This window comes from Acanthaster planci, linkage group LG06 (genome assembly GCF_054643075.1).
Source record: "Acanthaster planci isolate LZ-2023a linkage group LG06, COTS_SCS, whole genome shotgun sequence".
Classification (NCBI taxonomy): Eukaryota; Metazoa; Echinodermata; class Asteroidea; order Valvatida; family Acanthasteridae; genus Acanthaster; species Acanthaster planci.
Genome location: NC_141782.1, coordinates 19,431,446 through 19,457,708, shown reverse-complemented (window position 1 = coordinate 19,457,708; position 26,263 = coordinate 19,431,446). Strand labels below are relative to the sequence as shown.

Sequence of the window (26,263 nt, the reverse complement as noted above, 5' to 3'; positions counted from 1 at the left end):
TGGCAAAGTAGATGAATCACGCATGCACGGCATACACGCCCCCAAAGAAAACATAAACATCAGTACCCAGTTTGTGTCAATTCCGATTGCCCATGAAAATTAGAACAGAGAGAACATACTCCATAACTTCTCCAATAATCAATATATTTTCCCCCATAAATAGAATAGACACAAAATATTTACTCCATGCATGGATACTAACTTAAAAACACACCCCCAACGGCTGGAATGTATACCACACATATCTGTTCTATTCTCTTCCCCCTTTGATCTTTTAAAATGAACACAAACTACACAAAAGGTGCAGTTCACTTGCTTTAGTAACCCCCTGAGAAGCAGAGAAAGAGAAAAAAAAAACAAGAGGTCATCCTCAAGTGACCTTCCTAAAGTGACCTGTTCTCATTGCATCTTTTGTCAAAGCCATTATTTAATCACATAAGAATGAGACCTGAAACATTAACAAACACTGGAGGAAATCTATGTTGTCTTCAGAGAACTCTTTATTTATATAAATCATCAGTCTGATAGCAAATTCCTCTGGTTTATGTAAATTCTCACCAGACCAACTCATTTTTGTGTCCACTGAGAGTGCTTTCATCTAACAAGTGAAACACAACTGCCTGAAAACACCCAAAAACTTTGAAAACACCTTATTTTGTCTACTCACTTCTATCCAACCAACCAAAATCTAAATGAAACTGAAGATGGGCAGAAGCTATAATTTGCTCGTGTTTGTGAGTTCTTCATCAAACTACTACCCAGGAAGTTCACAAGTTCAAACTAAATGAGGTTTGGTTTGATAGTTTTCATTCTGAAATGTCCCAGTTACATATATGTCACTATACTGTTGGTAAGATTCTCAAATAAGGATATGCATTAACGCATGGCTGGTCAAAGTCTCTTGAAACAGGTCAAATAAAATCCCAAGTAGTGATAAGTAGCTGATTTTGCTTCTAAGCAAAGTAAAATATACATGGACATGGGTAAGTCAACAATTAATCATGCTAAGCAAATCTGCTGCTGGTATCTTAGGCCTAGGAAAAGGTAAACATGTATAGACAACTACTTATAAGGTTTGGATATTCCAGATTATAACACACCTCTTCCTGGTTCTTTCGCCTGATTGGCTGAAATACGATCATGTATGGTTCCCTACGTGGCCTAGTACATGAATTTGGCATCAGCGTGACTCGACATGCACCTAGACATTGCGCAAGCATTAATTCCAGACAAGAGGCTAGCGTATCAATTCCAGAGAGAGTGGTCCTATTGCCCTCTGGTCACTCACAGTGACCTCATTGCCAGTCCATATATATGTGTATAATAGACTGTACTCTTTCAAATTTATGCACACAGAATTTAGTTCCCTGGCCTCCATAACTTAAGATATAATTGTTCAGAATGGTTTTAACTGTTTAAAATAATGTTAATTCTACCTTGATAGCAAGCAGTGAAGTTTAATTAAAACTGAACAAACTGATGCCAAACCAAGCCAAATGGCAGGATGAATCAAACCAGTGATATGTACATGAGGGTGGTGTAACATTTTGCTAAATGGATGACGGCTGCAGGGGTGGGATGTCAAAGGTCACGTTGACTGGGGCTTTCCCTGATCTGCTCCTTGCCCTAGCATTTGTTTTTCCTCGTCAACCAACTGTTGCCATCTGGCTTGCTCCTGAGCAATGCGCTTCTCCCTCCTAGCAAAATAAGCTGGGTAGCGTGCCTTCTCAGAGGGATGCCAGTAATTCAGAACCTGATCAGGAATCACAGGGAAAAGAAGCAACAGCGGTGTGTATTTCAAATCAATACAAATCCCGGAAACCATGTAACGAAAGCTGACGCAACTATGCAAGATGCTACCTGAAAGTAGTCTTGTAGAATAAAAAGGGCCCTATGGCCTAGACTTAACCGAAGTTAGGCTTCCTAACCCGCCCAAGTGTATGAATGGAAAATTATATAACCCCATGAAAAAGCCTATCAAGTACACAGAGTTCCTACAGGTCAACCAAGCCTGCCAAGCACCACAGGGCACAGCAGTTATACTCATACGCAGCCAGAAATGAGACGGCCGAATCCACACGGTCTTCCTTGTAGCACTGCTACACTGCTGCAGAACTGAACATGCGCATTAACGAGCAGAAGTTCACAGGTACGCTATGAAAGCATCACATATCCACGTATGCTTAGAACAGAGCTAAACTGACTCACGTGTAGCACCGAGTTTGTGCACAAGTCTATGGTGTAGCACTTTTTTGCTACACGCCGCGGCCCCTTCCTGTTTCGTTTTTCCATGTAGCACTGTGTAGCAGCGGGTTTGTACACAAGTCTATGGTGTAGCACTTTTTTGCTACACTCAGCGGCCCCTTCCTTTTTCGTTTCCTCATGTAGCACTGTGTAGCAGCGGGTTTGTGCACAAGTCTATGGTGTAGCACTTTTTTGCTGCACGCCGAGGCCCGTTCCTGTTTCGTTTTCCCATGTAGCACTGTGTAGCAGCGGGTTTGTGCACAAGTCTATGGTGTAGCACTTTTTTGCTACACGCCCTGGCCCCTTCCTTTTTCATTTTTTCGTGTAGCACTGTGTAGCATTAGTGTGCACTTGAAGGTCTGGTTCTTAGACCATCCGATCGGCTGTGCCTATATCCTATTGCATATCACCTGACTATACATTCTGTGTAGCATGTAGCACTGCTACACACACAGGTTCTGTCTTCTTCGGTCTCATTTCTGGCTGGGTGCCTGATTGGCAGGGTTCAACTTGAAGACACATTATTAAGACTCACCCATTCTGGGGAAGGGATGTTCCGCTCATAACGCGTGCCTCCAGGAGAATCAATGACTGAAAAAGGAGAAGATTTAATATCAAAAATATGATTTTTATCCAAACATCGGAGAGGAAGTTTCACCAAAAGGCACAGAATTTGCGGCCCATTTTTTCTCACCACCTGACCCACTGTCTCCTTGTACTTACATATGTATGGCTGAGGGTGTTGCTTCTCCCAAAACTCTTCCTCCCCATCCCTGAGAAGTTGGGCTGCCTTCTTCATGTCAGTTTCATTCTTGTGCTCATCAAATCGAGCTCTTAAAAGCGTGACCTCGTAGCGAAACGTTGGCCTGGAAAAACGAAGGAGTGACACTTTTTTGTATGACAACATAAAATCAAGTCTGTTTTTTTTAATCAATTTCAGATTTTTTTTGGTGTTCTTCAGGATGCTCTGTACATATACTCTTATGTATGCTTTAGCAGTAAGCCTATGGGGGTGGTAGGCGGAAATCCGGGATATTCATTTCATGGCCTAACGAGTATTTAGTAGAAAACTGTAAATTGATTTCTGACTGGTTCACTTCCCCCATAGGACTGTGCATAAAATGCATTGCTTGCTTGTCATCCAAACACATAATGCATTGCGCACGTCGAAGAGGTTTGATCCTAACAGTCCCAAATCCTCTGATTTCAATATGATTTCAAATACACCCTAGGGGGTTTGGGTTAAGGTTTATTTGGGGGAGGAGGGGAGGGTAGGCCTACGCATATGCACATAACTTAAGCCTCGACAGCCAAATAGCCCTACGGCTTTTAAAAATGGCTTTTCAACAGTGTTAAAGTTTCATCCCCCCCACATCTGTGCAACCTTTATGTCAAGATTCAAACTCAAAGTCACAAAGAAATCACGCCAGAGTCAGAGCTAAGAGTCAGACGTACATGTACGTGCAGACGTCATGTCATTTTGCATTGCATGTTTTGTCAGAACACTTGCAATTTGCATGCTTGCCCGGCCGGGCACATTAAATGATTAACCAATTCACCTGTGGGTAATCCATGATTCTAAATGTCTCGCCGACTTCTTATACAATCGCAGAACTCGCTGTGCATGGGTGAGCGAACTGGTCATATTTAAGAGAGAAACTCTGCAACTTTCTAAGGCTTTGGGACCGACGGCGACTACATATATGTACAGTGTATGCGAGTCATCAGATCACAGTCTAATATACACTGCCGATGCCAGGTGAAAGCGCCCTCAATTTTTGATGGGCCAAACGGGGTACCAGGTTTTACCCAGATAAATGCAGGCTGATAAACTGCAGTAAACCAGCCAAAACCATCATGTAGTGCATGCATGAGCAGCGCTTAGTATGCACGCAGTGGCATGGCGATGGCAGGAAGAGTACAACTTCACAATACGGTTCCTCCCTACCTCCATGGTCACGGTGTCAAGTGAGGAAAACCGGAGTGAGACTGTGGAGCTATTTCCCTTAACATGCTTGACGGTAAGGTTGGTTAAATGAAACTGAGAGCTCTTCAACTTGTAATTAATGAATAGCAATGAGTATGCGACTAGATCGATGATCATGATGAGCATGTTAGGCCTGCAACGATAGTCCTACTGCCCTAGGGCATGTGCTAGGCTATGTTGTTTGGTTGTTCTGTGATGGTTCTTACAAACATGAACTAAGTCATGTAAGTAATGAATGATGATGCCCCACAATTATTCTTCAGTTTTGGGCAGCTGTGTGACTCGGTCGAACGTGAGGGTTTTGTTAAATAGTTGATTCTGAGTGCGTGATTGCTTGATCTTAGCACAAATCTGCTGATAATTCAGTCAATACTGCTGATGGCTGACTTCTGTAGACATGTTAGAGTTAGATTTCATCTACTGATTCGTAATTGTGGGAGATTGTTTTGAAAGGGAAGTGATGTCAGTAGTACTGGATGTCAGAGATTTCATACAGGACATGACAGGAAATCTTGATTGATAGCATGATGTAATTGGGCAATTGTTCTGATCAACCGATCGCACCCAACTTACATGTACATGCACATGAAATGATTCATGATTGTCTTGTCAAATGTTTTGAGCACTAAGTCGTCAGTTGTGTTGTCTGCACAGTCACTTCATGGTGTAAAGTGAAGTTTGATATTTCTTACACTAACAAATTACAGAATCGATTGATGTGCAATCGGCGGTTCATACAGATTGACAAATCTTGCCTAGTAGCAATGCATTGTTGTAATGTCGAACGTCAGTTGAGAGGAATTCCGTACTATTAGACCATCTCATTTTATGAGTGGCATAACTTAAGCACCGTTTACTTGCAATGGTGGGCATTAATTTTAGGGAGTGTTAACAAGGAAAAGGGGTTCAGTGCCTCAGAGAACAGATTCAGAAAATGGGATTGTTGGTGTTTATTTACTCTCATGAATTGTGGTGGTCTAGTATGGAATTCTTGTAGAGTTTTACTTTATTTTGTCACAGTCTTCGGATTTTGTGCTGTAATACAGTATATATTACAAGTACATATACCGGTACAGGTGTACATGTACATGTATGTGTGAGTTTGAAGAACCTCCATGCCTCCATGGACGTGTTACGCCCCAACTATAGCATCAGTCCCAACTATAGTTGGGCCCGTCCCAACTACAGCACTACGGTTGGGCCGGCCCAACTACAGCAGAGAGGTCCTGTGTGCATGATGTGCCCAGCATGTGCCAACTGCCAAAGTCATATTGTTTACAAATGTCATGTCTTCGGTCATAGGGCTAGATGAACAGATGAAGTGCCACATTTTAGATGAATTGTGTCAAGCGTGAGACACATTGACTTGGATAATGTTGAGACATTTCCCACAGACATTGGTCAACAATAGTTGGGCCAGCCCAACTGCAGCACTACAGTTGGGACTTATGCTATAGTTGGGACGTAACAGACGCACATGTAGCTGTTTGATATGATCAGCTAGCGATTGTTAGACTTGCCGATTTGGTGGTTGACATGCAGTCTGCATATGTGTACATGTATTGTTTGTTTTGTCATTGATCGTTTAGTCATTGATCGATTGAGGAATATGTTTTAGCAATTAGTCAATTATGTGTACAAGTAATTCTGTGCAGGATAGAATGTTGGTGGCATAAGTATGAAGCATAGACTTATGATTGATTGATTGATTGATTGATTGATTGATTGATTGATTGATTGATTGATTGATTGATTGATTGATTGATTGATTGATTGATTGATTGATTGAGAATAGGTTTGCACAATACCTAGTGAAGAAATGGATCGGGAACAGTGGGAAGGGAGTTTTTTGCAATGAAGTAATGCAGAAATGTGTTTGCAAGATTGGTTGATAATGCTGTTCTTGCATGATTACCAGATCGTTTAAGTCCTCTAATGCTCTCTCTTAGCGGCTAACGGCTATGTGATTGAACAACAGTCGCACAGTCTCTTGACAGCTGGCCTATAAGCAAATTACCATCATCTGATACCATCAATCCACTTATTGCACTCAATGCAGCTGCTAAGCCAGGCCATTCTGGTCTGCTGCCAAGTTGAAATCAGCTTGGCTAGAGAGCATCTTCACCATTTGGCCCTGAAGTTATGGAAGGCAAAAGTTACGATGATCCAAAGTTGTCTGGGTCCTCAATTCAACTTTGTCCAAAGTCATCTCCATCAAAAGTGAGCTACATGTACACTGTACATGATGTATGGATGGTGGTCTATACTTGCAGGTCACTGAAGCCACTGTACAAAACGGGAATTGCCAAAAGTTAAGTAACAGCAGAAGGTGTTTTTTTTTTATAGAACCTAACATTCCCAGAGTAAGAATAAAGATCTGTAAATAATTTGCATCAAGAAAGTACATGTATTTGTACACTTGGGGGAAGGAGAATCTTCTTCAATAACATAAAAAGGAATGATAAGCCTGTAACCTCAAGCTTGCCAGCTCTGCTTGCCATAGAACCATAGATTTAAATTTCATGTCAAATACAAAAAATGAAATAAATAAATAAAAAAAAAAAAATAAAAATATAAAATATATAAAAAATATAAAATTAAGAAGCTAGCTACTAATTTGCACTGTCGTAACAAACCTGAACAACAGATGCCAGGAGATGGGCTAGAAACTCCAAAGCTAACAAAATATGTACGAAAATATGTGATAAAATACAGCAAGCAGTGTCATCAACTGACTGTACGACATGCTCTATGTGACCATTTATGGCAGTATACTGAGCACATCAGACCGACAAGGAAATGTTACAAAACAGTAGGGCTGTGCCGAATATCCGAATAACTGAATATTCGATCGATTGTCAAATATTCGAATATTATTTTTTGAATTTGAATATTCGAATGCAAAATTCATGAAAAGGAAGAGAAACTTTTACCTTTGTTTCATTGGAATAAATAAGAAAAATTGCACCATGGAGGCTTGTTTTGAGCAGATTCAAATGAAAAGCATCAGAAATCTTACAATTTAAAAAGTAAATTATTCATCAAACAATATAAAGGAACAGAAATTTTTAACAGGGCAAGAAGTCTTGTTCATTTCTTAAATCTTGCTAAATTGTGGCTGGAGATACTCCCTTCATGTGAGAAGCTACATGTATTATATTGATCGTAATGTACAATTGTGTATGTTATTGCAACTGAGTTTGTATACATAGTTTGTTCATCAATAATCTGCCGGTCGGTGCAACCGAATATTCAGATATTTGATCAAATTGAAGGTCAAATATTCGAATAGGTAATTAATAGAATTGACTCGGCCTTACAAAACAGTTAAAAATTTCCATAAATTACTCATGCAGACTGTGGAAACGAAATGTAAAGAAGTAAATGTCCCCCTAACAAATGGAAATTGACCCATGAAATTTTCCCTGGTATTGATTTACTAACTTCTGAACATTTTCATTGTTCTCTGCTCTGAGATGTAAGCATTATGATATTGAACTCTGTTTTTCTTGAGACAAAAATCCCAAACCATAAGAGGTTTATTCTGGTAAAGTTACACAAAATGTTAAAAAGATGCTGCCTCTTGTAAAATTTAAAATGCTTTATAAATTTGTACATTATAAATCAGACTGTTCAAACATTGCTCAGACTTTGTAATAACTGGATTTATAGTTTGTATGCTTTTCAGAACATTTGTGAAATGTCCCGTTGGCATTCCATCCAATGGAAGGTACAGTCCTAGAGGCTACAAAACCATCTACCTACATGTACAGTAGTAAAATGCCCATTGTGGTGCTACTGTGTGGATTAAGAAGCAAATCCATAATCCACTTTCATTGTTACCAGTGTTAGGCATTTTGAAGCTTTGGTAGTACTGCTGTGTAATAGTGTTGGTCTCCATATCTACATGTATCATAGTGTTTGTACTTTCAATCAGATTAGAAGAGGTTTGCCAGCTCCCTGATAGGATTAGAATGAAAGTCTTTCTTTTGGAATTCATGGTTGCCTCATTGTTGATACACATTGCTTGCTTCCTAGTTTGGTTATAAATTCCTATAGCTCTTCTTTAAATATCACAAATGTTTGCCCAAATAAACCTTTCAGTTAGAAATGTGAGTGATGTATTTTGTCTTGAAACAGAGTTTGTTGTGGTTTTGATAAAACTAGATTCTGCTGCATGTATCATGAACAAATTAAAATTTGATTGGGGAAATACTTATGTATACCATTTCGTGAAATATTCCATTTCATGGAACCAGATGTTTTTTCAGTGTTAAAATTATTCATGGTTAAGTGAAGTGGATAGAGGCAGGGTAGAATTTCAGAAAATACAAATTTTCCATCTCCAAAACTTGGTGACAGATGGTCCATTACTGCTGCAGTCTGAGTGCTGCAATATACATGTACATGTATATTGTGCGCCAGTGGTTGTCGATGAAAATACTTTGTTGATCCATGTTTAGGGAGGAATAGAGGCTTAGGATTTTCAGCTGAATACTGAATGTGTGAAAGGGACATGTTTAAGTTAATGTGATGACTTTCTGAAATGGTGTAAGGAACTAAAATTTCTACACGTGACCTAAGTCAAATTGTGTTCAAATTTTTTGCACAGTAGTCATACGAAAAGGTGAGATTTTCTTTTGTGTATTTTTTTAAATTAAGTAGTCAAACTCAATAAATAATTGCTTGCACAGTGTTTGTCATTAACAGGTGTACATTCTCACTAGCTTAATTCTAAGCTGTGAAATGATTTTCAAAAAGCCCAGAAAATGAAGGATTTCAATTCATTGACATGTGGAGTAGACATTAGTAACTCGGCCATATAATGTTGCAGAAATTTCCATCCAGCCTTCTGTCATCGGAGATTGGATTGTGTTGTTTTCCAAATTTAATTACGATGGCAGAAAATGGTTCTGGCACAGGGTACGTGTGTTCCGGCGGCTTTCACACTCCTCTCGCCGAGTGACCGGAGGGCTGAGTCATCGCATTGAAGCTGATCGTGATAGCCCCGTGGTGAGGCATTTCAACATTGTCTGCATGAATGCTTGCATAAGCCTGACATTGTATACAGTCACAGGGGGACGAGTTAGATATATATTGATAAGTATATGCACGGTGGTGCCGCACTTTCTTAATCACTGGACTGGGCACCGGCTCTGGTTTAATATTGGCATACGTTCTTCCTGAGCCAGAGAATTCCATCACCTTGGAAACCGAACGTTTGCATTATTATTGTGCATTACAAAGGTATGGATGTTCTAGTATTCACTAATGGCATCATTTTCACCAACATTTTTAAACTTGAGCATTTCCAAAGCAATAGGCAGGAGTTGCATGTAGCAGAATGTAATTGTGACTTTCTTTTTTTTTTACCTCAAGAGTCAATACACACACATGTACGCATATTCTCTGAGATGCTTTGAGTATGGGATGTGCAGTTTTAGTCTGAGGGTTTGAATTTGTGTCAACATTTTAGTTCAGATATTGTTTTGGTAGTTGTGGATTCATAATGTCTGGTTATGGTGTCCTGCACTACATAATTATGGGAGATGTATGTTTCACTCTGTACTGAGATGTTACTCAATTGCCCATTTCATAAATTTTACTTTGTATTTGATTCTGTACATTGTACAAGTGAAAAAAATAGCACATTACGCGTACCGGTAGTTATTGTTTTAGTGATAAATGTACTTTATAATTATATTTTCAGATTTGTTGTTAATTCAGATATTTCAGATATAATTCCTATGTAAATAATTTATTACCGCTAATGGGTCGTTAGGGAGACATTCCCATAAGAACATGCACAAAATTTTTCCAACTTTACTGTCCCATAATTCAATATTCCCTGGTCTGATCTGAACCAAACTTTGTATGTTTTCAATTTAGACCTTAATCTATCATCTCTCAAAATTAGGACGGTAAAATTCGGCTTCCTTCTGGTAGTTTGAAAATAGGGAGACACTGAAATGTCTCCCTAAAAGCCAATGTCTCCCTAATGCTGAAAAATTTACCACAAAATGTCTCCCAATACTGCTAACCACAATAGAAACTGGACAAGTTACAGATTCATACTGTGCTCTAGTCCTTGTTTAGCCTACTGTTTTTGTTTTTTTGTTTTTTGAGGCATTCAAAATGGGCCACTGAAAAATCAGATTGTGCGATGCTTCATTAAGTTTGTTCATACAGCAATGGGACTGAAGCGTGCAACAGTCAGCCGGCCCTACAGTACCCACATCATTTGCTCTGATAAATAAATTTTGCCATGCGTTGTGAACACAGATGCCTGTGGTGCATAAACATGTGAAGCGGACACGCACTCGTCCATATACAGTAGTGGCTACCATTTAAAATCAATCAAAATGTGATCACATGACACATGAGACAGAAACCAGTTCTGGGTGTACCGGTAGGTTATCTCCCTAGTACCCTCACCAGGTGTACTGATACAATTCCCACACCTGTGGTTTAAGGAGCTGGGGGGGGTGCGTGAGCTGGATTGTGTTCTCACTCGTCTGTATCATTACAGGGTCAAACTGTGTGTACAGTGCATGGAATTGAAAGGTGTTGTAAATCTTGCTTAAGGCAAAGCAAAGTTGCAAATCAATTCTAACGAGAGAGTTGAATGCAGGGCGATGTTTTGTGTAAAGTTGGGACCATAATAAGAATTGGTTGCCCGTATAAACTGAAGTAACCATTTACCAGTAGACATAAACTGAGTCTGCCTTGTCACAAACTGAGATGATGACTCAGACACCCTGTTTTCATTGGTTTAATATAAAGGCAGTAAGATGTATGATTTATGTACATGTTTCATGTCTCCTAATGTGATCTAAAGTAAACACATTATACATGGTGAGCATTGTTTACTTAACACAAATCATGCGTGTGTACGTCTCGCACATGATTGATGTGAATGTAACAGTCATGCGGACAGATGCAGCGGACTTTTTTTTTCCACCCGCAGGCAGGCGACTTGTATCTCATACAATTTTTAGGTCTCTGCTGAATGTGCAAGGACAGAGGGTTTTAATTTCCAATTCATACATGTACATGTAGGTTCAGCAGTGCTTAGCAACGCTATGTGTAAGGGTGTCATTTTAAAAGTACGTCTACTGGCTTGAATTTGGATGGCGAATTAACTTGTCTTTATGACTGAGAATTAATCGTGGAGTCGTGCTACATGTACTTACAGGTGAATGTTAACAAAATTCAACTCTCTGTTATTGCTTACATGAACTTTGTTTGTTTTAGTTATGGGTACTGTAGCTTGGAGAAACCAATCTCTTACATCCTGTTGTGATGTGAAATTCTGACCTGCGTACAGTACATGTTTGGGTGCCTTGAGTGTAATATAAGCTGAGGAATCTACATGGGACTAACACAGGGCGGAAATTCAGCCGTTCAAGGGCCTAGTAGACCTCTCTTTGAACATGCACTGGTAAGCTCAGTAAGCTCTATAAATGCACATCAAGCAATGTATTCAGTTCACGAAGAGAGACATGAATGTACCCATGTACGCACTACAGAACCATGCGTATGTAACATGATATCAGTCAGGCAAGTGATTCACCCAACAGGCATAAATTATTCTCTTGAATGTACATGTATGAGAGATGGCACATGTCATAAACAATCATCAATTATACTGTGCATGCTGTCTCTGTCCCATACATGTACAAGTAGCTCATAGGCTGTGCTTAGCTTTGTGTAAGCTACAATGAGCGTTTCCTTCTGTGAGCCCAGCTGCTCTTTTGAAATTAGTGCTGTAGTATTCCAAGCATTTATGGATGAGGAAGATGGATTACATGTTTTAAAATTTCGGATGAAGTAATGACCACAAATTTGTAGACGTGTGCATTGATAGATTGGGAAACTAAATTGGGTAGACACCAGTTTATAGTGTTCCAAGATTCCAAGCCCATGTACACTGCACTGCATCATTCAGTTTTTTTTTCAGTCCACCGTTAATTTTGCATTCTAAATTTTAAACATTTTTTTTGCCTTTTTTTGCAGAAACAAGTGTTGATGTGGCAGCATAATCAAGATGTCGAGTTAGAACCGAAGGGTCTGTTTGAAACTGGCAGCTTATATAAAGATGCACGATGCCACAATACGAAGCCTCTCTGATATATTCATCTGAGCATGTTTCTGCTTTGCTGTCGACCCAGCCTTTTGTTCATTAAAGTACATGTACAATTGCATCTTGGACGTTTTTTGATTTGATGATAAATGTGAAAACAAAAAGAGTGACTATTGAGTTCCATCATGAGTCAAACGCCAATCGGTGGATCACCGAAACATGGGGGAGACTCCTCACGTCATTCCCGCAGCTCCAAGTCCGACGGCCACAGTGTGGGCAGCCGGGGCTCGTCGAGGGAGGGCTCCAAGGGGCGGTCCAGTAGCAATAGCTCCACCCCTCCCCCCAGTATCCACCCCAATCAGCTTGAAGACAAGGAGGAGCTCCGGCTGCGGGAGCTGGAGGAGGCGCGGGCCCGTGCCGCCCAGATGGAGAAGACCATGCGCTGGTGGTCGGACTGTACTGCCAACTGGCGGGAGAAGTGGGGCAAGGTGCGGGCGGAGCGCAACAAGGCACGGGAGGAGGTTCGGCAACTCAGGATGAAGCTGGAGGTGATTGCCAAGGAGTCCACAGCCTTGAAGCGAGAAAAGCAGGAAGTCCAAGCTGAGAACGAGAGACTGAGGAAGGCCCTGGAGCGCGAACAGGCCAGGACTTGTTTGCAGATCGAGAGCCCTGTCGCTGAGGACAACCCTGATTACCTCCCGGAGAAGGACACAAACAGTCCCAGACAAACAGTGACTGACAGAGACTGCCAAGACATAGACTTCATTGGGAGTGTCATGCAGAAAAGCCAGTTGAACAACCACGTATCTTCCGCCGACTCACAACCGCCTGACCGTCATGCTCACCATCGCAGTACACCCCATGACAGCCCCACCCACCAACAAGTTAGTGGCTCAGAAAATGGACCCATGTCTTCCAATGGGAAGAAATTAGCCAATGGCGGCCAACCAACGTGCTCCGATGGCTCCTCGGTCCATCGAAGTCCAAGTCGCAAGGCCAGGGAGATGCCGTCCCCCTCCGGGGAAGTTGTCAACCAGAGAATGATCATGCTTGAGCTCAGAATGGAGGAAGCCTCCAAGACTATCCAAGTGGAACGAGAGTAAGTAGAATTCAGATCAGTAGTCACACCCGAAGCAGCAAAAGGGCTGGGTACAAGGAGAGCCAATGTTTGCTGCCAGCAGTGGCATGCCAGGCCTATGACAATCAGATTCTTGCTTGTCGTGTGCAGAATAATTGCGGTTTCAGTGAATGACCTGAGGCTAGACATACAATTTTGTTTTAGCTGTGACTCGAAAGAGCACACATGGCTATGGAAGGTACATGTACAGGCTAGCCGCTTCATGCATTTGATGCATGCGTTATTTTCAGCTGTGGTCAAGCAATTCAGGGGCAGCTTGTGCGTGGGACTGTTAAAACCAAAGATCGTATAGCGCCAAAGGCACAACTCTGCCCAAAAGGTGTAATTACCATGGACGCCATTTGAGCAAGTGATACGCTTGTGCGGTTTACGGTAATGCTTCGGTGCAGGCTCACCAGGTGCACGTGCCTGCCACGGCGCCTGCGCGTAAGCAGTAATGTGCATTGCGTAGGCGTATCGCTTGCTCAAATGGCGCCTATGCGATTACAACGTTTTATGTGTATTCGCGGTGAAGTTCTCCATCTTGCGCCGCTATGCGGCGCTTTACGATCTTTGGTTAAAACCTTGACTCTGTGGTAGATGGATATGAACACACTGGTTTGCTACTGTGTGGCAAGGATTGTGTTGGACTAATTGTTGGTGCATAAAACCTATTGGGTGTGCATGATGGTGACTGGCATTGGAAACACATTGGCCATGGCACTCAAGTGTTTCCCCAACCTTTTTCCTTTTTTCACCATTGTAGAGGTGCTTTGGAAAGAGGCCATTGGATTTAATCATTCCCACAATGTAATGAAACATATTTTCAGGCAGCTGAAAGTCTTCTCACAGGGGCGCAATTCAGTGGGCCGTAAAATAAGACTGTAGGTAACCCTCCGTGTTGTGTTGCTGGTAAAAAAAACGATGTTTGTATCATTTACCAATTTGCTCGTCTGCCCACAGTGAGAAAGAGCTGCTAAGTCAACAGATTGACCGATTGCAGAAGGAACTGAGTGTGCTTAGAAGTCAGCATGATGAAATGCGTGATGCAAAGCAGCAAGTGGTCAAAGAGGTAAGTAGGGTCACTGTGATGGCCTTTTGGAAAAAGGCCATGTCCATGCTTTTTTGGCTGTGGTTGGAAATAATATATACTTGTATGTATAAAAGCTGTGCAATAGTGGTTTTATACATTCGAAATTGGCCATATTAAAGAGTTCGCTTTGTAGATGAGTGTTCATTGTCATGGTAAAATGAGACTCATTGCTCATTTTACTTTGGTAGTCTTTATTCAAGGCACTAGTCATTCAACTTGGTTTTGTCCTATCAGTGCAGTACACCACATGTTGAACAGGACTGGCCTGTCTCGTGACATTTCTCTGGACAGTTCAGATTGTCCAAAATAAAAAAAAACAAACCTCTCCCACTAAAAATCAAACAGGTGCCTTTATTTTTTCCAAATGGCATTCCTCTGGACATATCTTTTACCGGGAGCTTTTTAGTTGTTTTTCATTTGCAGAAAACATTTTTCTTGGGTAACTCTTCACATTTTTAGTTAAATCTCATGAGGGCAGAGCACCAGCAGGAGTTGATCCGAGTGACCTCTGACCTGGACGACGAGTTAAACTCCCGATCCACCATGGACATCCGCATCTCAGACATGCGAAAAGAGGTCAGTGTGTACAAGATTAGAAACCTGGCCTCCTGCGTGGTGTTGAGGACAGATGGTGATCTTGGGAAATTGAAACCCTATCAATTGCTGTGTGCAAATTTGATTCTTCCTCTCCTGGTGTCCAATTTATCCAACTCTCAAATTCAGCTACAGTGTTGTAGTCAAGTGCTTTTTGAGTACCAAGGTTCTCTGCCAAATATTTAACTGGTTGGGAGGGAGCAAAGCTGAAGTACAGGGGCATTTGATGCAACATGCACAAAGTTAGGATTACAAAGTAAAATGTAGACTTCAGACTGTGAAAAGTAATTGGCCGAGTATATTTCTCGTTAAAACTCAAGCCTTACATTAAGTTTGATCTTACCTTTGTGCATTGACCATAAAATGCCAATGTAATCCAGCTTTATTCCCTCTTACCCGGTTCAATATTGGGCAGAGAATCTTGATACTTGAAAAATACCTGACTGCAACACTGTTCAGCAGTGGGTGCCTATTTCAGGATTGTAACTGGCAAATCACAGTTAACATGGTTAAAGCTTCAGCTACAAATTAATTTTTGCCGTCAATCTTTTGCCAGTTATTCCGAATTTGAACCAGTTTTGTAAATATTAGCCATTTGGTGATGGGGGGACTGACAGTTGGAACCCTATTTTTCCCAGGCACTTAAATGTTTGAATTGAGTCAACTTTACATTGGATGTCATTCACGAGACCACTACTACATTTGCAGCTGTCTTACTTGAGGTAGAAGATGTTCAGGAATTTCACCCTAACCTCAGTGAAACATTTCTTAGAGCACTGTCTATGTTAGGATTTCTTTGGATATGTTGCCATCCGCAGCTGGAGCGTCTGCAGGCCGAGAATGCCATGGAGTGGGGCAAGAGGGAACGCCTTGAGACAGAGAAGCTCTCCCTGGAGAGAGATAACAAGAAGTTGAAGGCCGAGATTGCTGACTTGAAGGAAGATCTAGCCAAGAAGAACAAGCAGGTAGCAGCTGATCTGCAGATGAGCCTCAAGACCCTGGAGGAAAACATACTGGAGAAGAACAAAGTATGTGTGACAGAATCGCTGTCAAGACCATCACAGGTCCTTACATGCCCCTGCCAGTCAATTAAAAGTCCTCATAAGTCCCTGCAAGGCCATCATAAGTCAGTCACATGCCATCTAGAGTCAAGTCTGAAGTTATTCCAATGAATTGTGACAAAAGCATTCCTCTGTCATGACTCATACTGTTACTCATGATTGGACTTGTGAAAGGACTTCTGATGGACTTCAGTAGAGGCCTAGTGTGAAACAAACACTAGTGCAAACGAGCCGAGGTTTTGTAAGCCTCACATGATGTAATAATAAATAAGTGTATCCTTAATTGTAGAAAAGTTGTGGGGACTGAACCTCTGCTGCTTTAGGCTAGGATCAACCGATGTTGGTTTTAACTGCTGATCTGATGTCAAGATGTTTTAAACGGAACATTGGCCAATGTCTGATCCGATCTGATGTTTTTACCGACAGTAACTGAAAACACAACCTTAACCATATGCTGCTGGGGAGCTCGGTTTCGGATACATGTTCTTAATACGCACAGTCGGGGAGCCTGAAATCCGACAAAAGAGCTGGGCCTTGTAACAAAAGGCCATTCGCAGAACAAAAGACCGAGCTGCTGGGAATTGCCAACATTTTTTCAGTTGTCAATGGCGGAGGAAACCCGTCATCGTTTTGAAAGATTATACCACTGGTTGTGGCATTCAGCAGGAGCAGATTACCACCGGGGACAAAAGTGCTCCAGCGTTCCAGTGATGAGCGATGCAATACCACTGTACGCTAATCTGGCCCCTATTGAAAAGACGTCAGCAGCGCCCTGTGCTGGTTTCAGGAACAAAAGAAAATTACATCATAGCACACAATCTGGGCTCTTTTCACCAGGTGGCATGCCTGGCTGAAATACTCGGGTGTCAATAGATGTTGTCTGTCAGATTTAGAGTAGCCACCAGAGAGTCATTTATGTGGGTGTAAATGTCTAGTAAATGAAGTTATAAATTTTTAAAGAATTTGGAAAACAGAAAAAAAAGAAAAATCCCCCAACCGACAGAATGATCATGAATAAATGGGCCTAGCAGGAAGTGGTTAACAGGATGTAGACCTGCTCATAATAACGCAAAACCAGTGTACTGCCTTACAGTTTAAAATGTCAGTTTACACATTACCAGTAACAGGATTAGTTGTTTGCCTTTACCATTACAGAGTTGAGAGAATTGTGTACAGCACATCACCATGATACCGATAATGCTCTGTTGTATTCAAACCCAACGCACACGGTGCATACATGCAGAATAGACAAACAACACCTCAGGCTGAATCATGGGTAGCCTTTAGTCAAGGCGCGCATGGCACCGGTGCACCATGCTCAGCTCGTAGCCTCGCCACTCACGTTGGTGTCTTCATCGTGCCAACGGCAGAGATGCGTGTCATGTGTCCAGGTAGCCACGCATGCCTTGAGTAAAGGCTAAATTGCGGGCTACCTTCAGACTGGTCACACAGCACCTCGTGGTGCCACACACGGTGTAGTTCCCTGGCTTTTTTCATTGTGGTCAGTGGAAATGGTAAACATGTACACTGACTGCTCCTTGGGTCTGCGGTCTGTGCGTTGAGTTGTGGCACGGATCGCAAATATGTAATGTTTGGGGATACTTTACATGGGTTTAACCATTTTCTAACGGTGGAATGAAAAAAAAAAACACTGTTTTTATTCATGCTCAAATAAAAATATGAGATTTGTGTTTGCCAAAACTGAGTGCTGAGTTTGTTCCGTTCTTCAATTTAACATCAGCACTGATATCAGCAAGGAAGGTGAAATTATGCCAATCCAACGTTTTGCCGATGTTGCCGAACATCGGCCCAATCCGATGTCCAATCCAGTCATCGGTTGATCCCCACCTTATACACAGACTCAATGCGTCTTCGGAACCAGTTGCTTAGGCTTTAACGGCCACCAACATCACATACCTTAGGAGGAAAACTCAAGGTTTGAGGTCTCAAATGGAAGCTTCATGCAGTGTGACATTTCTTCTTCCTTTTGCAAACAGGAATTGGGAGAGCTCAAACACAGCCAAGGGAAGCTGAAGAAACTGCTGCAGGAGAAGACGGCCGAGCTGGACCACACGCTGCGGAGGGCGGAGCAACACGAGGGGGAGGTGAAGAAGCTCAGGGGGCGGGTGGATGAACTCAAAAGGGAGCTGGCCAAGGCAGAGGATGAGGTGAGATGGGCATATTGTCAGGAACAAATCAAAGATCTTGACCTACATGCCATAGAATTTAAAATAGGAAAAGCGAGGATGGCCTGTTCAGTGCGTGTGTCGATTTTTTTTCAGGTGTTTCAAATTTTAGGAAGACAGTTATTTCACCAAAATTACTGTTTGTATTCGATACCATTTATATCTTTCATCATGGAGTAAAAGTTGCAAAAATGTATGTGAATATGTGAGCTTATCAAAACTTTGGGCCAAATAAATTCATCATTGTCTTGACACTAGATAATTTTTAGTAGAAATTGTGAAACTAGGGATGCTGCATAGGAAGTGAGTAAAAACAGTTTGGCAGCTTCGGCATACTTTTTGCACAAAACAGTATGAGATTTTTCCAACTGGTTCCAGGTTGACCACCAGAGCAACTTGGTCAGGAAACTACAGAGAAACCTTGAGGAGAATCAGCAGTCCAATGAGAATATGGCTGTCCAGGTGGAGCACTTGCAAGCCAGGTAAGTCGACCGTCAGGCCTTGCCTGTTGCCGTGGTAGCAGTTTGCCCTGTTTTTCAACCTGAGGGCTACTCGGGTCCGATTCAGTGGGACAAGGGCAGGCAAGATCTTGTGGCTGCTGTGTAAGGCTGCCTTCAGCACTTCTGGACATCTTTTTGTGTGACTTTGTATCCCCTTACTCATTTTGGCCGGGGCAGTGTGGTCAGCATCAGCTGTCCGATAGCGCCTTAGTTGGTTTCATCAGCTGGAGGGAAATTCACATTTTAACTACAGGGTGATGCTTGAGGTTCATACTCCTGTTTGGAATCTACTTTGCTCCCTGCAGGTATGGAAAACCTGATAAGGGGTTGGTTTCTATGGACTTTCTAATAGACTGGAGAGGGTATAGGTCAGGGTTTCTCCTGGGGTACTGATGTGTGTGAAGTGGTCAAACAAATTTTGTTCAAATTCTATTGCAAATTCTACAAAAGCAAGTGTTTTCACGAAGGCCTGAAACAAATTCTACATAGTCTAATAAGAGTACATTTTCTCCAATTTCCACTCTGAAATACGTTGATCTTGTATTCTGTGTCCCTCTTTACCATTGTGAATAATTTGAAACTGATCTATTTCCCAATATCTAAGTTATTTCGCTTTTCCTTCTATTTTTGTCTATTTTAAATGTAAGGTGGTAAAAGTCAACAGAAAAGCTTGAGGTGGTCACAAAAAGCAGTGAGGTGGGCCGCCTCATAGTTGAATATCCTAAGATCTCGGTTGTCCTGCAACCAGTGCATACAAAAACTGCTATTTCTTCATCTGTTAGGATTTAATTCAATCCGATGGAGGGATTTGCTGGTGTCATTTATAGTTCACTCCCTCATTACACGTGTCGACCACATCAGTAGGACAAAATAAACATTTTGGCCTCCGTTTCTTTGACAAATGGACATTTAACGAAAAAAAGAGTCCAATTTTTGTAGGATTGGTGTCAGACTGATTGCATATAAGCATTGTGTATGCAACAAATGGGGCACTGCAATGATATCTGAAAGAATGGCTGTTGTGCCTTCGGAATCAGCCTCAACTCCATGGGCTACTTGGATGTTCCTTCACAAGCCCCTGGTCGTGTAGAATACCAAAATGATGCTGACTGGGATATTCCAGCACATCACGCATGCATAAATAAATGCATAAAAACATCGACTACAATCCTAATTTAAGTCTCCCAAGTAGTGGGAAATTTTATTATGTAATACCAGGGTTAAGATCACGCAAGGTATGTTTGGAACCAACAGGTGCGGTAAGATTGTACCCATGGGAACAAGGTCACTTCAGAGTGGTTTAAGGCAAGCTCTGATGAATCTTCAGTTCAAAATATTTTCTGTTTTGACTTTTAATGTAGGCTGAGGAGTATGCCAACCACAACCTCCACCTTGGCCAAGAAGCGTGCCGCAAGCTTCAGCTTTAGCTCGGGTAACCTGACCCTGCAGGATACCAGGGACGAGGTCACATCGGATATTGACATATAGTAACATTCCACGCCACAGTATTTCAGATCAGGATGCCAGTGATCAGGGACCCTTTTTTTATTGTGAAGTCAAGTTGTGTAAATTTATGTGAAACATCAATATCTGCACTGTGGGGAAAACATCATGACAAAGTATAATTTTGTTGTATCAAAGAAAACAAATTTCCAGTGCCACAGTGAGACAAATTAAGCTGTAAAGCAAAAAAAAAGAAAATCTAGTAATTTTGTAAGATTGTGTAATTGTGGCCGTGAATATCAAGTTCTTCTCGTGGCATTTGTTATTTACCAACATGATGCTTTGCTGAGCACAGTATATTATTAGGAAGTAATCTGACTGTGAGATTTGTTTTCAAATGCTCTACAAAACCAGGCAATGGGTTGGGCTTGATAAGACATATTTTTCCAAGTTAAGATCTACCTCATTGACAAGAGATTGAGCCAGTGAAAGGACAATTATTCAAGAGCTTTGTTAAAGTTGCACATTTGGAGGAAAAACAGACTCCTTTCAGTGTCTCTGGTTTGTCGTAACCTCTCTAGATCTTTGAAAATGTGCCAGAAAGTTTCAGAAGACTTCAGAGGCTATTCAGGGAGTAAGTGCCAACCGGTGTTAGTTCTACATAGAGCTTGATGCTGCCTGAAGTTTCAGTACAAGGAATGAACCATTAGGTGCCACTGTTTAGGGATTAAGTTGGTTAAAGAAGGTAACTGGAAAAGAAATGGAAAAAAATCATGTCACCAGAATTCTGAACAGTAAATAAACACATCCTCAAAGAACCTTTGCCTTGTCTGGTCACCCTGTTCACCAAAAGTGTCATTGTTATAAAGTAGCTTACTGCTGTGTTATGTGTATTGCATGTTTATTTATGAATTCTACCTTGTGTTAGGTTTCAGCAAGTTTGTGTACTAGTGGTATTCTCGATATTTTAGCCGAACTGTAGACTCTAGCCAGTGCTTGTCGTTCATACTGTTATGCATGTACTTTTTATCTTATCTTAGCCATAAAATTTTGTGACATTGCTGTATGCAGGCAAGTTGGCAGCTTTACTTTAATTTCATGTGTCATTTAAAAAATAATTCCAAGTTGCCATATTTTTCATTATCATTTACTTGGGAGGGATTGATACTCAATGATTTGCTTCCTTCTGAATTTTAAAGTCTGTACAATGTGCCTATTACACTGCTATCAAGGTGTTTCATGTATGTGCTTTGAATTGATGTTATTGGTGATGCTATGGACTCATGCCCTCTGTCCAAACACAAGGAGGACGTTGCATGTTTATTTAACCTACGAAAGCCAGCATGCATGAGGCAAAGTTATGCCAACTGATCCACAGTGCTCTTTAATTAGAGAGGGAAGCTTGTAGACAGTTTGTGGGTTTTTCCACAATCTGAAAAAAAAACCCCAGCTTTAGTGTCTCTTGTCCAATGGTAACCGTCTTTGTGCCCTTGGATGTAGGGGTTCTAGTTGCAGAGATCCACGCTCCATCCCATAAGTAGGCATTAACAAGTAGGTATTTATGTGTTCTCAAACACGAGTTGGCATCATCGTTGTACATAGCAAATATATGTGTGTTCGGAAGCCTTGATGGCATTGCCCAAGCTGCAGTGCACTAATGTGACATGAGGTCATGTTTCTTGTCAAACACTACCCATAGATTGGGGACATGGGTGGGTCACAGGGGCACCCCTTTGCCACATCCATGTTGTCTCGTTTGCCAACATGTCAACTTTGAAGTGAAACCTTGATTAGAATCACCTTGTGTCATTGTGTGCACGCTGTAGTGCATTAATCTTGATTTTTCAGACCACTTCAAGTCCACGAGTTGAACTCATCAGAATGTTGCCCCAGAATTTATTACATCCACAGCACCTCACAAAGTAATCCATTTGCAGATTAATTTTGTGACAAGATTTTCACCAAGCCATAAATTCACAAGGAAAATGTATTTGATGTTTAAAAAGAGAAAAAGGATTTTTGTGAAATGACCTCTGCAGACCCTATGTAATTATCTAACAGGTTAAAAGTACTTTTGTGAATTTTCTTGCTTAAGTACATACAGTATACAACCTGTGTAATTCAGTGTTGTACGGAAGTATTTATTTATATTTATTTTTATATATTTATAACCATGCAGACAAGAACACAAATACTGTGTAGTTCTTTGCTGATGTAGACATTGCTTGTAGGAATATTGGCAGTGCATGGGCTTTGCTATACTTTGTATTCATCCATTTTTTTGGTATGGCTTTTGATATTGTGTAGAGGATCTGTACACGTACTGTTTTTGTACATGCAATTGATGGTAAATCAAGAATCAATTCATGATTTAATTGGTTTGGTTCACAATAAGAATGATCCCCTCCTTCCCCACCGAGACAATTCAAGGATTAAAGTAAATGATATATACATATTTTATTCATGTTGTCAAATTTGACAAAACTCAATTATTAGGGTTTTAATATGCTTCAATTTTTTTGGGGGGGGGGAATTTTTAAATGATGATTTTATGTCTGCATTTAACATGACCAGTACAGTAACATTACTTTAATATCAAGGATAATTAATTTCCAGTATTCGCAGACTGTTCAAGGATTAAAGAAATTCTGAATAAAACCAAAACATGTATATGTGTACACTACACTGGATTTGGAGTATTCATTGTAATTTTAATTATTAAAGATGATCGGCATGCTGCCAGTGTGTGATGGTGGCTACGGAATGTATACTGACATGATTGCCAAGTTATGCCGGTAAATTATTAGTGGCTTGTGATATTCTTCTGCAACAGTGGCACTGATTTACATCAGTCACATTTTGTTGGGCTCTAATTGGGTCATTATGCAAACTTTTGAGTCCTTATTTAAATGGCATGCTCTTTCAATGAGTTCATTTATTCAATAAACTTGTTTTAAAGCTCCAAATTTGTTCTGAACAGCTTCGACCAATACATTCAAACCTCAGTAATAAGAGGCCCTTTGGACGTCACATTTTACCTTGCTGTAACAGGAACCTGGCATTATTAGAAATGAAAACAGTAAAGAACAAAGGATTGAGACCTAAAACTGTCCCCGTTTTGAGTAGAATGTTGTATTAACAGTGCACCTATTAACAAGGTTGAACTCAATGATTGGTGCCCTGATAACTCTGGCAAAAATGGGGGGGGGAAGACTGCACCCCTTCTGAGGTCACTGAGGCGTCACTGTTGAATGTAAAGAGATTCTCACACGTTAGGTTTACCAGATTTCAGATGCTTCTGCCATTTATGCCACGTGTAATTAAATTTCTACCGTTGCTTTTTCCTACACAGCAGTCAACTTAGGGAAAATCTCTGTACATCAACATACATACAAAATACACGTATTGTGCAAGGAAAAAACTGGATTACAGAATGGCGTATTGCAATACTGAAAGCACACATACATATGATGCGTGAATCTGCCATCAACTCTAACTCCCAGATGCTTCAAAATGCACGAGGTGGCTTGGGAGGAATTTTGCAGGGATTTGTTCAGGATCATGGAGGATAGGGAAGTACTGCCCAGACACTTTTACACTAGTGCTTGATATTCCCTTAAAAGCTACATGTAAGGAATGTGCCACTGGTTCCTGCACAGTGGAGAGTTTTTGTTGGGGGGGGGGGAATTAGGGAGTATTCGTAGCAGAAGATGCCCCAGATGCTAGACATGGAGCTTAACCACTTGCTGCCAGGGAACCCTGTTTCGAGCACCATGGGTTTATATGCAGAGCCGGGGTGCCCGAAATCGGACAAAAGAGCTGGCTCGTGTAACAAAAGACAGTACTTGGAATAAAAGACAGTACTTGGAATAAAAGACCTGCTGCTGGGAATTGCCATCATTTTTTGTCTTGCATTTTTCGAAGGGAATCCGTCACTGTTTTTAAACAATATACCACTGTTTTGGGCATAGCGTGCCCGCGGATTAGCACCATGGACAACAGTGATCCAGGGCAAAGGACAAAGGAAATTACACAACACCTCACAATTCTGGGCTCTCTTTACAGGGCGGCAGGCCTGGCTAAAAAATTCAGGAGTCAATGAAGGTTGCCTGTCAACTTAGGGTAGCCATCAAACAGTCATTCATGTGGGTGTAAACATCCATTAAATGAAATGAATTTTTGAAGAATTTTGAAAACCGAAGATCTAGAAAATCTCCCATATGTGTGCACTGCACTTTTAAAAGCACCCGGCAGCAAGTGGTCAACTTGAAAAGTCATCACTAAATTTCAGGTTGATAGTTGTCTGCCTCATCAGTCTGCAACCAGCAGGCAATCACAGCATTACCCTTCAGGATGAATGGCTTATTGGATAGCGCAAGCACTGAAGGATATCTCCAGTCACTCTTTCCCATGCCAACCACTGAATCTGCTGAATACAGACCTATGCAGGGATGTTGTTACTGAATATATTTTATCCAACCATGAACACAACCTCAGCTTCACGAACCGACTCCAGTCTACATGTACCGTTTACTCGAACTTAAGATGGGAAAGCCAGGCTGCAATAGGTCTTTGCACCTGGAAATAATGGAGAATTTGCCAAATCTATCGTGAGTACCAGGGCCGGGATTTTCCAAGCTCACTCTACCTTGAGAAAGACTGTAAAACCGAGCCAACAGAGTCCAAGAGAGTGGTAGGGTTCTGTAGTATTCCGTCGTCATCTGAATATTCAGATTAATTACATCACTAATCTTTTACTGATGTAGAAAGTTCAAATTCACAGGAGAGTGTACTTTTGTATTGAAAGATTTTCTGATACACGTTCATGCATTTTAAAATTAAGTGTAACTGGTCTAGAGTAAAGATTTTCTAACTTTGGTATGTATCTCCAGCCTCCTCCGAAAACATGTAAATTTAAGTATAAAAAGAGTCATCGGCCAGACAGCAGAATGATACTTGAACAGCAGAGTTAAAATCCTGTGACAGTGTGAGTACGCAATGCATTTTCATGTGTACATCACACGATCCACTGCGACAAAGAAATTGTCCCTGTTTTGCAGTTCGTGGCAGCCGATGGGTCCGACCTCGCAGTCAGCACATATCAGGTACTTGATGTTTTGCACGGTGTTTGTGAAGCCGACGTTTTCAAATGTATACATGCCCTCTACCAGCCAGAAGTCCTGCAGTGTTTCCCCGTCATTTGGCTCTTGATTGGCCGACTTGACTTTCATGTGTGGCAGGAAAAACTGGGGAGAAGAGAATAAACTAGAGTCAGCTGTGACACATAACTATTCGATTCATAAATGAATGAATTTGTCGGGGGAGGGGGTAGCATGGCTAGGCCCTAGTATTCACAATGCAATAAGCCAATATGACATGTTTGATGTTTTTATTTTTCTGGGGAAGGACTCATATTTTAGGGCACTATATCCTTTGTAAATCTTGGAAGCGTTTCTGAAGTCCCACCAGTAACCACATCAAAACTAGTCGAGGGGTTCGCTCCCGGAGCAAAGAAACAGATCCCCAATTCACGAACCTCTTTCTGAGTAGCATTTGCCAACCCAGGACGGAGAACAATACTCTGACACCGTGCACACGCTAAATTCTTAATGTTCATGCCCTTCTCATCCGTCAGTTCCTTCACTTTGGACTCTGCGGCATTAGGTTCCTCCTTTGGTGTCTCATCTGCGTCCTTGGCTGGCTCTTCGACCGGTTTCTCATCCGGGACGTCGACGTTTTCTTGGGTGTTATCTTCTGTGTTTTCTGTCTCCACAGTTTCACCGTTCTCCGCCATTGTGGTTTAAGTGAGGTGCGGTTCCCAGACGCCGAACCTCGCCTCTGTACAAAACACACGTCCTAATGACAAATAGACACGGATCAACGGGGAGCCAACTTCGCGGGTGCTCATGAGGGGCGGGGTCAGTTGAAATGATGGGGGTCCCCTTGCGAAATGAT

The 26,263-nt window shown here is 41.4% G+C and overlaps 3 protein-coding genes across 8 annotated transcripts; 1 reads left to right on the top strand and 2 right to left on the bottom strand.

Annotated features, from left to right (window-relative positions):
* Positions 1–478: 478 nt before the first annotated feature.
* Positions 479–3,985, bottom strand: ndufb9 (NADH:ubiquinone oxidoreductase subunit B9). Its single transcript, XM_022238849.2, has 4 exons — positions 3,804–3,985; positions 2,968–3,110; positions 2,780–2,835; positions 479–1,753 (listed from the first exon to the last, which is right to left on the bottom strand). Exons 1-4 carry the CDS (start codon positions 3,887–3,889, stop codon positions 1,589–1,591), a joined length of 450 nt encoding a protein of 149 aa, XP_022094541.2. The 5' UTR covers positions 3,890–3,985; the 3' UTR covers positions 479–1,588.
* A 128-nt stretch (positions 3,986–4,113) lies between these two features.
* ccdc102a (coiled-coil domain containing 102A) lies at positions 4,114–22,991 on the top strand. Of its 6 annotated transcripts, none has more exons than XM_022238823.2 (9): positions 4,114–4,270; positions 11,486–11,672; positions 12,248–13,413; positions 14,395–14,503; positions 14,984–15,100; positions 15,937–16,146; positions 18,177–18,347; positions 18,744–18,847; positions 20,227–22,991. In XM_022238823.2, exons 3-9 carry the CDS (start codon positions 12,500–12,502, stop codon positions 20,351–20,353), a joined length of 1,752 nt encoding a protein of 583 aa, XP_022094515.2. In that variant the 5' UTR covers positions 4,114–4,270; positions 11,486–11,672; positions 12,248–12,499; the 3' UTR covers positions 20,354–22,991. The 6 variants fall into 6 exon arrangements, with proteins under 6 accessions (XP_022094515.2, XP_022094514.2, XP_086994653.1 ...); XM_087138527.1 differs by having other exon boundaries at positions 4,115–4,265; XM_022238824.2 differs by lacking the exon at positions 4,114–4,270 and adding an exon at positions 9,294–9,478.
* A 594-nt stretch (positions 22,992–23,585) lies between these two features.
* rabif (RAB interacting factor) lies at positions 23,586–26,152 on the bottom strand. The gene is made up of 2 exons (XM_022238832.2): positions 25,845–26,152; positions 23,586–25,554 (listed from the first exon to the last, which is right to left on the bottom strand). The coding sequence occupies exons 1-2, from the start codon at positions 26,100–26,102 to the stop codon at positions 25,315–25,317; spliced, it is 498 nt and encodes a 165-aa protein (XP_022094524.1). The 5' UTR covers positions 26,103–26,152; the 3' UTR covers positions 23,586–25,314.
* Positions 26,153–26,263: the final 111 nt, after the last annotated feature.